General features: G+C 35.5%; 1 protein-coding gene across 2 annotated transcripts in view; it reads right to left on the bottom strand.

The window, feature by feature from the left end:
- Window positions 1-3632: 3632 nt before the first annotated feature.
- Syn1 (Syntrophin-like 1) overlaps window positions 3633-12321 on the bottom strand; it is a 316756-nt gene continuing 308067 nt past the window's right edge. For both annotated transcript variants that reach the window (XM_083129446.1, XM_083129447.1), the window contains exons 6-7: window positions 11316-11506; window positions 3633-6712 (exon numbers count right to left, since the gene is read on the bottom strand). In XM_083129446.1, coding sequence (XP_082985572.1) covers window positions 6620-6712; window positions 11316-11506 — 284 coding nt within the window. In that variant the 3' untranslated portion in view covers window positions 3633-6619. The remainder of the gene's footprint in view (window positions 6713-11315; window positions 11507-12321) is intronic.

Genomic DNA, 12321 nt, shown 5'->3' with positions numbered 1-12321 from the left:
TGTGAATAGTCCTTTTTTGCGAATTTCAACACGTCGTGATATTTAAAAATGAAAAATACCACAAATATCCATTCTTGTGTTTTAGGGTGTATATTGTCACTGATATGTGCAATGGGGAGGGGGGCTGATGGGGCTACAGCCCCTTCTGAAATTTTGATAAAAAAATCAAAATTTTCAAATAGTGTTAAAAATTTAAACATACATGAGCACTTGTTTTCATCAGTTTTTGTGACAATAGTGCCACAGACTGACGATAGTCAAGAAAAGTATTTACTCAAGTTTTACCATGAACTTGTTAAATCCTTTGGATGAGCAACTGCAGTGCAGATGATTAAAAAACAACGTTTCTTCTTTAAAAATAACAAAAGTGCTCCGATACGTTCAAAGTATTCAACGATAGTTCGACTTGCGTTGTACATTTTCAAACCTAAGGGGTAGATGGCAGCACTAATTATAGTCTAATTGCATGCCTATCTTTTCTACAACCTTACAAAATCTCATACGCTTGATCATACGGAAGTATTCTACAAACAAAATATAATAATTTGTTGTTCTGATAACTTCACAACAAAATGGTGATTTAATTAAGACTAAACCACATATATTTGTCTTGTAATGAGCAGGTGTTCATTTCATCAAGCAATATTTAAAGGTATGCTGTAGAGTTATTTGTTCAGGTATATTCAAACATACAAGTTCTCGTGTATTTATTCTCTCTCTGTCCTTCGGAAACCTATGAAGTGATATTTGACTCAATAAATTTGCAACCATATGCTGCACAGCTGGCACCCTTTTTCCTTGTAAAAGAATCTCCACTTCCTCGCTTCATATTAACGTCCATAGAACCGTCAGCGTAACTCGAGGTTTGAAGGGAACCAGATGAGTGTGCATGCTCAGCAGTAGCTCCGCTTTAACACCATCTATAAAAGCAATGAAACTAGTGTAGTAAATGCAAACCCCCTTAAAATGACCCACAATTGCAATTTTTGAGAGTAGAAAATTCTAAATATACATAATATATTACTGTGGATACTGTCCCCCTAGAAAGCAGATATGCAGTATCCACCTTTAGAATTTCAGCACCCCCAGAAAAAAAATTCTACGTATATCATGTATGTTTTCAAAAACATTATCCTCCCCCAAAAAGTATGGTGCACGTTATATATATATTTGGGAAAATTAACAACAAATACGTAGGTCTCTAGATATTGTCAGTGAACAACAGGGATAACCCTCTGTGGTTCGTGCATGGTGTCAGAGACAGGGTTTTCAAAATACATTCAATTAGTGGTCTAAAATGCCAGACCACCAATTATTACGATTAAATTTTTATTTACAAATAATTGAGATTGTATACAACTATGAAATGTATATTTTAGTAATAAAATAATTATAGAGGATAAAATAAGTAATTTTCCACATTATCACCATTTTCATGTTGCACGTGCGGCCCAGAACTATAGCCCGTGGGCAACCTATGCAGGGTTAAGGAACATTACACAAAAAATAAAACAACAAACAGCCTTCTTGAAAATTCTGTTATTACAACTTTTCTTATTGCTGTGACAGTAACAATTCTTATGGCTAGGATTTTTTTAATGCAGATTTTTTTTTACGTTAAAAGTCCACACAGGAGAAATAAGTTGCTCTTCGGTTTAAAAAGTATACATGCATACAACATTTTCACAGGGGGAAACCATTGTGAAATATAACAACAAACTTATAATAATGGTGTAACAATTATATACAGTAAGACAAGAGACCAGAAGAGATTCCGTAGAAGACAAAAAAAATTAAAGAGATTTCTTGTAATGCAAACATCAGTTTCGCTGTTCACCTGGGACAGAGAAGGCAGGCAGGAACAACGTTGTGCTACACACAAAGTCTCGCAGCGGAACATTCAACACGAAAGCCATACACGCACACAATTAACAACTTCTTTTGGAATTTTGCACCTCTACACTCTGCTTTCATTTATTACTTTGTAAACCAGTTTCATCCCTTCAAAACACTCATTTTTTTTTTTCTCAAAAATATCATTTCATCAATATCGTTAAAAATAATGTTGTCTTGAGAACATACAGATCGACCAAGACCATCACAATAATTTCACATATTTCAGAGACCTCTGTATCTGCTTTTGGTACATATTGCTAAGAAAAAGAACATTTGCGCATTTGAAAAATAATGCAGAAAAGAGTATTTAGGCAGTGAGGATCTTAATTGCAAATGAGAATACTTCAAAAGGAAATTGGCAAAGAAAAATAAAGGCTAAGATGGCACTTATTATTTTCGAGAAACTGAGTGTGTAGAGCTAGCCCTACATCAATGTGCCTGTATGGTGTAATGCTCAAGGGAGAACTTAGTTTTTACCTCGTTGAGCTTACCAATGAGATTTAATAGGATAAAGGTGCCATTTAGCTCAAGGCAACTGAGATTGCACTCACCATGTTTTATCTTGTCTACACATCCAAAATAACATGTGAGAACCTTGTGGGAGTGATTACATTATATTGAGGTGAAAAGATTTTGTTTTATGTTGGAAAACTGAATGAGAATATAGCAGACTTTACATGCATACTGCAGTGATTCAGTCAGTAGGGTGCCTGACAACCATGTGGGAGAACATGATCCTTACATAAAGTGGCTCTGAGGCTCACCCAGCCTCTAACTGTTCAGGCAGTCGGGGCATGGTGCTAGTTGCATCAACTTCAAAAATGGCCCAAGACAATGATTATCTAGGGCCCTACCTCCACATTTCCCTATGTATCTTCATGGCATGGCACAATGAACCCAAGACCTTCCCGATGGTAAACTGGTAACACCATTGCCTTGTAATGAAAGGGTACCAGGTTCAATACCCGGTGTAGGCACATAGTGGTTCACTCTATACTGTAGGTCATCCCAATTAGCCTATCAGTGCATTAAAAAAAACAATGAACACTGGGAACATTACCTTACACAAGTAGGTAGGGCCTCCATAATAGCATTGTGATTAACGTTCTCATCTTGTGATCAAGGATTTCGAGTTGGAAGCATGTTTCACTGGCTAGTATCCCATTTCAATCACTACATCCTGTCCTGATTAGCCTACCTAGTATGCATAATTGAGACTTAAAATAAGTTTTACGTGGACATATATATATATATATATATATATATATATATATATATATATATATATATAAAACACAGGAATAGGGTTAGAAATGGTGCCAGAAGGGCGGATAAATACAAATAATGAAGGAGACAGTAAACACTTACCACTCGAATAGAAATAATTCAATATTTCGCGATCTGAGTCGCATTTTCAAGAAGGTAGATAAAAGATCGACGACACTTTGTGTACAAAAAGTGCACTTAACCATTTTACAAGGAGTGCCAGTTTCCATGTAACAGCTGCTGTGAGCAGTCATAGACAATTTAACTTATGGCAGCTACACATTCGGTTCCCTACAACTAATTTTTGCAGATGTGGGCTTCATAGTGCTTCAAGTGTCGTCGATCTTTTATCTACCTTCTTGAAAATGCGACTCAGATCGCGAAATATTGAATTATTTCTATTCGTGTGGTAAGTGTTTACTGTCTCCTTCATTATTTGTGTATATATATATATATATATATATATATATATATATATATATATATATATATTGTTCTGTTATTTCTTGTTTCACTGAAATGACTAAAATGTGGTGTTCTGCATCAAACAAGTACAAAAAGTGCACTTAACCATTTTACAAGGAGTGCCAGTTTCCATGTAACAGCTGCTGTGAGCAGTCATAGACAAGTTAACTTATGGCAGCTACACATTCAGTTCCCTACAACTAATTTTTGCAGATATGGGCTTCATAGTGCTTCATACTCGTTAGCACTTCTTACATTTAATTATCCAGAGGACTAAAGCATTTGCGCCAATTCATATTTTCCCAATTTGCAATGTAAAGAAGGAAATATTTGCAATTTTAAAAAGGACCATATTCTTCTGTAAGAAAGTGTATCATAATGCGAGACTGAAATAGCCTGCAAATAAAAGTTTATTTTCAAAATTGATTTCTAGGTTTACAGAAAGAGTTTAGTTTTTTTTTAAAGTTTTAAGTAATAACAATCAAGTCTATAGAGCTGCAGTTGTAAACATAAATTGATTCAGTGTCTTAATTTGGTAAGTGGAACACAATCACATTAGCAAGTAATGAACTTCTCTCTTAATGGTCCCACTTACTCTTCCATTGCTATATGTTGATTCTGCAAGTAAATGTATTTTGTATGTAAAATCTAACAATGACCTTGGAAATGCAGTAACCGTTCTTGCTGCTATTAAGCACATTTGCACCATACATATACAATGAGCATTTGGATTACTTATTAAGAGTTAAAAAGAATAATGATGAGATTTTTTTCAGAGCATGAAACAAATTTAATTAATGCTAGCATCTACTGTACTTGTAAGACCAGTATCATCAGAACACTATGATAAAAACACACACCTTTCTCAGTGGATGCATAAGTCAACTGATATCTGGGAACTTTATGATATGTTTTCCTATACAGTGGAACCTTGATTTTACGTTTTTCAGGGGACCAAGTTAAAAGAACTTAAAATGCGGGAAAATGTAAAATCTGGGTAACTTTTATAGCAATTTGCTCTATTGGGACCATGAACATTGAATGTACAGTGCAGGAAAATGTAAAACCGGGGAATGTAAAATAGGGGTTCCACTGTAATTACGTATAAGCAAGACAAGTTCCTAGATCAATTCGTATCCTTATACTTGCCAAGCAAAATAGTGAAAACTTGATTGTATGCACACACACATACCCTGGATATTGTTTTCACACTAAAGGCCATTCTTTATTTGAGTATGAACATATAATACAATTAATCATATATATACTGAAGGATTACTCTTGAGAAATCTTTTTGTTTAAGATGAACCTTGAATGCCTTATCTGACTTCTGGGGATAACATGGACTCTATTAGGTTGTGGAAATAACAGAATTTATTGAAAACGTCTGTACTAATATATATAATATTGATTCTGGATATTCTGTGAAGTTTGCAACAAATGCCAGAACATTATAGCTAAATTGGTTTTCAAAGAATCATTATGGTAAATGAAGTGAATATGTGAAAAATTGAATGCAAAAAAAGACTGAGGGGCTATTGTGTTATGATGATGGTAGTTCTGGTTTAACAATAATTAATTACTTAGAGTAATTTTATACTGCTAAAATATTTATGTACCGACAGGAATTGGTTTCATTAAAAACGTACAATACAGCTGATAACAGTGTGTCAATATGAGTGTACCAAGTGAACACAATGCTATTGCAGAATGGGCATGTACTGTAACATAGGCACGTCGAACTCAGAATAACTAAATGAAAAACTGTGTTCAAAAATAGATTTATTTAAAAATAATAGATTTTGTATTATTTTGATGATATAAATTAATCTCATAGCAGCAGCAAAATTTTACTGTATTATACAAATCCATTAAGATTCATTCCAAAGTCTTTGAATGTTTAGAACAGAGGTGCCCAAACTTTTTATATGAAGGTCCAGTGAGGCTGTTTAAAAAAATGGGTCATGGGCCACGTTGCATCTTACAGGAGGGAAGATAATGCCTCAACATTATAGGAGGTTTTATAAGTCCTAAGATGGGCCACATAAAACACATTGGTGGGCTGCGTGTGGGGTGTGGGCTGTGGTCCATAGTTTGGATGCACCTGATTTAGATTTAGAAGTATTAGCAATAATTAATACAAATATTGGTGGTAGTGTCAGATCACAACGGTCAAACATCAAAATGACTTAATCATGGAAAAAAAAATGCAATACAAATTCAATAGAAAACTCCCGAGACATTTTTTTGAGGCTTGTGAATTGAGCATTCCTTTCCAGAGTTTTCACAACAAAAGCAGCAAATGAAGTGAAATTATTGTGTTGGCTGTAGTACACAGTAGATATGCTACTGCTGTACGTACACACCTTTTCCCCTTAATCTAAGAAAAAACCAGCATATAAAAAGAAAGTACCTTTGGCTTCCCCATGTTAATGGTCATCTTACCAGGAATAATAATAATAACTATAACTCCGTGTTTTATTATACATTACCGTGATTACTTCTGCCTCTTACGAATTGGCATAGCTTCATAAATAGAAAACACATTAATATCTTCTAATGCATGGCGAGTCCTAATGCCACACGACAAATGCTACTTTTTATTACAAGTAGACAGTAGCAGAATAGTCATCGTGTACTTAAAAAGCAAAAAATTATTTTCTTTTATGTTTAAATTTCTGGAAAAGTATAAAAGAGTTGAAAGTATAAAACACATGCAGCAAAGGCACAAAAATCCCACAGACAACCCATGGAGCTCACAGTAAAAAACTTGCTACCACAGAAGTTTTCTTTTTTCCCAGAGGAAATGGTATAATATACACTGTACATAAAGATCGAAGTGAGGTATGGGGGGGAAGACTGGATTTTGTACAAGGGGGTATGGACAGATAAAAATTTTCTGTTCTTCCTCAGTCGTCATTTCTCTCGGTTGAGTTTCTCTCACCCAGAGCATCGATTGGTTGCAAGTTGAGATGCCTCTGTGACAAGTTCACTATGCGTACAAACCAAGTCTGTGGATCTTCGCTGAGAGGAAATTGTGCAGAATGAAGACTATTGGTTTGGGGCAAGCTTCGAGATCCAGCTCCTGAAATAAGGATTAAAAAATTTGGATCACGTTATACACAGACCTCTGTGCATAATTATACCCTTTAGAGTTACATGGTGTATGAGTGAAAATAGGTACGTACCACAGTACTTCAGGCATATCTGCTTATTATCACTGTAAAGAGAATTAAGGGGGGGAAAAAAAATCTTAAAATTGGTTGGGACGTTTGTTAGTAACAGAGGTGAGTTTCATGTGATCAAAGGAAAGGAACCGAGTGCAATTGGTTCTGATGCTTGGGTTCCTGTCAATATAAAAAAGTACAAGAGATGGAGCTGTATAAATGGTGTTAGGTAATGGACATTGATGCACACCAATAAAAATGAAGGCTATTGGCTGAAGTATAAGAATCCAAAAACAGTCTGGGTTGACAGGATGGAACAGGACTACAGATTCAATGACAACATGATCAATTCAAATTTGGTTCTAGAATTAAAAGCCTTCATGTACCCCTCGCAGGTCATTTCATTCTCTGCAGTCGCTAAAATAACATGGACATCAACTTGCAGCAGGATGAATGCAAATTTGCCATTCTGTTTAAAATGTGCATATGGCATTATTTTCTTTGTTCTATTGGGTAATTTATAGTATTACAGAAAATGCTGTATATTTGCTTTAAATATAATAGAACTATATTTTATAATTGACATTAGTCAATACTAAGAATATTTTTATGGCTCTTAATGCAGCTGTAGTACTTTCATAAATAATCCTTCAAAATGCCAATTTCCAATTTCCTGATTTAGACCATCTTTGATTTCCAAAATACACCTTACCTTTAGCCATCACCATGATATGTAGTACCTTGCATATCCCATCATCACAAACAAATCACATACACTATCTGTATACCTGTATATCTGCAATAAATATACACTTGATGATCTTCTTGCAGAAATGTTAGCCAGTGAAACAAGCAAGATTTTTTTTCTCTTTTTACATTTATTAATATTCATTGGGTACTGAGCTGACCCTCCCTTTCCCTAGCTATGGCTCTGTAACACAATGGTGAAGGAAAGAAAGTTTCCTTTATTTTTTTTTTTTCAGAGTTGGAACTGATCGAAATTTTATCAGTATTGTCTAATACAGGTATATTATACTGTATTAGTTAATGGGTTACATTTAAGATATCCTTAGCTATCAAAGATTTCTGTATATTATTCAGAGCCATAGTCTTATGGGCATCATTAGTAGAGGAACAGGGAAGATGCATTCACTTCAATAAAATGGTAAAATGTACTATATACATGCAAGATACAGATGTATTTTACAGCATGTCCCTTTGCAATAACTCAAAGGTAACACTGCTTATACATGGTCACATACATTAATTGCAGAGGTGGGGAAATACTTTGTGAAATGTTGACATTTTATATTGAATCAGTATATCAGTTCTCAATGCTGTTATTACATTGGAGGTCTATTTGGTAGAGTGTCTGCAGTGGCGTATTCTCCCATGTTACTTGGTTTACTGGTGGTCAAGCATTTTTTTTCATGTGTGTAGAAATTGCCGGAAATTTTGGAAATGTTAGACTTCTGTTTTTGTTTTACTTGCAAGCCTGCATTTGTGTTTCATTTCCATTCTATGTAAGTAATACATAATAAATATATACAATAAAAAGGAATTGCTGAGGTAAACCAGGTCAAATTTTCAGAATACACCACTAGATGTCTGACCCAGGTTTGATTCCTGAGGTGGGTGATCTAAGGTCGGAATTTTTCCAGCCTTGTCCTTGCATAGAGAGGCTCTGGGGTTTACCTAGCCTCAAATAGATGGATACCTGGAGAAGTAAAGGTGCTAGTTACATCACTTCCACAAATGGCAGAGATCAAGAATCCCCCAAATGTGTCTTAATGGCATGGTGCAATATGCATAAGGAAATTTTTACCTTACCTTACTTATTATGAGTCAAATGAAATGTTCTAGATTTCAATCTGGTTTGATTGATTTCACTTCACTTTTCTGCCACTTTTGGCTAATCACGAAGATGAGGATGAGTGATGATATGGTGAAATTAATGAAGGGACACTCAAAAATAACACCCATGCACAAGCTGAGATTCGAACCTAGGACCCCTAGCATCATAGCATGCTGTGCTAACCACTCTGCCGCATAGGCTGGCCTTTTCAATCTGTTATTTGGCATAACAACATTCTTGCAACAATCAGTAGTAATCTGATTTCCAAAGGCAATATTTATTGATTATCTGAAGAAGAGATGTATGTGTCAAATATATGTTCTCTGTATATTAATATTATAAAATTAAAATTCCTTGTTTTTCTACAAGAGTAGTTTCACAAATGCCTTGTCTGCATCATTAGAGCTAATGGAATTGTAAGTAGAAATACATAAATGAATTTGGCAAACAATTAACAATCTTGGAAATGATTCAGTAAACTACGTAATTCATAGCAATTTTCTTCTTTTGACTTGTGGCAATACGGCTGTTCGTAAACTCCAGCCAAGTCAGCCGAAGCTGGCTACATCTGTTCTTAAACTCAATCCAAGTACGACTAGATCCGCCCACTTCCGGCTCCCTGACGTCACGGTGACGTATCCGGCTTACTTGGCTCGTAAGATTCGTAAGCCGTCCTCGATGCGACTGAGTTGGCTGACTGCAACAGCTTTCAATGGCCGGCAATCATTTATTTGATGCCTTCGTAAGTCAGAAAGGCAGCTGAAGGAAAAGATGTAATTAATATTATCTTATCATTCTTTCCGTAGATGTATATATATGGGAAAAATATGCAAAAACTGTTATCCGAAGAGAAAAAAGTATAAAACAATGAAAAAGTAGTTTTTGATCTGAACTGTAATGAAATAACTATTTTTGAAACCATTTCATTTACCATAATTCAACATTATTAGTTGGTGTTAACACACGGTATACTAAACTAAATTCACCAACCAATAAAATACTACAAAATAATTATTTTTGATGTGTAGGCATACGTATGATAATTTTTTTTCGGTTATTTTTTGTGTCAATTTCTAAATCTTGTCAAAATATTCTATTAATTTATATTAATGTAGCCGAGCTTTATATAGAAGTGAGATTTAGTGCCATTTACACCTAATACTACTTCCAAAGAAAGTCAACTGCTTTTAAACATGCTCAAGAGTCAAGCAGACGAGACGATCCACCACGCCATAATCCATGCTGTTCGTAAACTGCAGCGTGGAACAGCTTGGCTAGTGACGTCGACATGACGTTTTGTGTGACGTCTGCTTAATCCACTCGTAAGATCTGCGCTAAGTTGGCCGGAGTTTACGAACAGCCGTCATGTAAATACATAAAGAATCCATTCATCCATTAGGGAGCTTTCAGACTGAAGTAGCAGGCGACAAGCGACACATGTCACAATAAGCAAACCCTCAGTAGTCAATGCAACGTTTTGAACTGAAAGACCATGACATGGTGCATGTGTTGCTCAGACTGGTTCATTTTCTTGACACCACATTGTGTTGCCTCGGTCTGTTGTTCGTGCATGCACAGTGAATGCTCTCTCGTAGACTTGTTGCTTGTCTCTTTGGTGTGAACCACCGCTATTGATTTGATCTGAAATCTCCCTCAGAATTAAAAAAAATATGTAAATATATATTATCTTGATGAAACTGTGAAGAAAATTGTATTTCTGGAACTGGAAAAATCATACTTTTTTAAAAATTTTAATTTAGCCAGAGAAAATATAATTCTGGAATAAAAAACAATCTAAATGAACCTAATTAGAAGAAATTATGCCTGTCTGTATATTTTTTGTTATTAATTTTAAATATATATATAAAATGTGTATTAAACAAATGAGATGGGTTCGAACTAATTCATCCTCCCAATACATACAACCATGTTTCAACTCCTTTAGGTCTAATGACGCACAAGCTGCTGTAAGACATGATTCTCTCTTATAAATAGCATTCTGTAATAACTATTAGCCAACAGAAGTATGAAATGTTCACATCATAATTAATAGGAGATTTCTAGATGAAAAATCAGAAGTTCCTCACTTGTAGCACTTGCATATCTTAGTCAAATATAGAGAAGTTGGTAATAAACTTAGCATCCTCTTTATCTTCGAGAAATAGGCAATGTATTGTCTTAGCTGGTGTTATTCCTCCTGGGCCTAAGAGGCAAGTCTCACAAATTTCATTATCATGTTATTGAAAGGTGTTAAATAAGCAGTTACTTAAAAAAATTGCAGGATGTAAAAATTGCTCTTCGCAATCATTCATGTAACTTCATGGTAGAAAAACATTTGCCAAGTCAATAGTGCAAAGTAACAACTTCCTCCTTTCAGTAAATGCTGCCATTCAGCCTCACTGATGGTGCAGCAGTTACGTTGTAGCTGTGGAATCAATGGGTCCCAGATTCGATACCTGGTGGAGGAACATAGTGGTTTCGATCCCACTTTAAACTGCAGATACAGTCCCACTTAGCTTTTCTGTGCATAAAGTGGATTTTAAAATAAACTCAATAACAACAACATATGTTGCAATTCAAATGTCATAACTTGTTCGTCCAAGTTGATTTTGAAGAGTATACCAACAGCAATTAGTAGAGTTAACAAATAGAAGAGTGCCACATACTTGTTCACCATCCTCCCCTCCAAAATCTAGCCACAGCAGCCTCGCTCCATCATCTGCGGACGTCCGAAGCTTCTCGAATGGAAATTTCCAAAAGACTCTTGGTTCACGACCTGGGGCTGGCATCTCCGTCAAACTGAATCCATTGTCATAGTGCAGGATGAACTGAGCAGCTTGGCCTTGCCAAATACAACCTGTGAAATAATAATAATAATAATAATAAAAATACATGCTATAAATTTGTGCTTTTAGTTTTAAAGATGAATGCAACATATGCAAAATGAAATTACGTACAGCATTCATACTTGTATTTTTGCTATTTAGCGTAACTTTTCCACCACTTTTAGCTCAGTGCAACAATGAGCATGAGTAGAGATTAGATGAAATAAATGAAGGGACACTCAGATAGAACACACAGACCCAGGCTGGGGCCTGAACTTCTGTGGTGAGATTGAAAGCAGACCATCCAATGTGCCTGGCCACAAGGCAGCTAAAGCATTATGTAACCAATATTATATAATATCTGAAAATAATATATTAGCCTGAGAAGCCAAGCCATTATCAAACATACAATTCAAGAAAATACCACTTTGCAGTGTTAACCAGTCAATTAGTACTCTGCCAGTATGTTTCTTTATACAGCATCAGTGGCGGCGATTGGGTCCCAAAACAGGGGGGGGGGGGGGGCAAGGTGCCAAAACTAGGGGGGCAAAGACAGTATATTTCCCTTTGTAGATAAGATTTAGCATAGTGCGTGGGCAAAAATTGCGAAAATTCGGGAGCAACTGCCCCCCTTGCCCCCGCCACTCTACAGCATGTTTGCAGAAGATACAATTCAAAGTACAAGTGTTTCAATAAGATACAATTCAACATACAAGTGTTTCAATATATGCTGTATAAAACACAACTTATTAATAACTTCCTTGACCCTGTACAGGTAGCAATAGAGTGGCTACAAAATTTCCTGTGCAAATTTGAGTAGAAATAAGCTGACAAAAAAACCAAAGCT

Source organism: Lepisma saccharinum, chromosome 1 (assembly GCF_977018435.1).
Source record: "Lepisma saccharinum chromosome 1, izLepSacc3.1, whole genome shotgun sequence".
Taxonomy (NCBI): domain Eukaryota; kingdom Metazoa; phylum Arthropoda; class Insecta; order Zygentoma; family Lepismatidae; genus Lepisma; species Lepisma saccharinum.
This window is presented reverse-complemented; position numbering and strand designations above follow the sequence as displayed.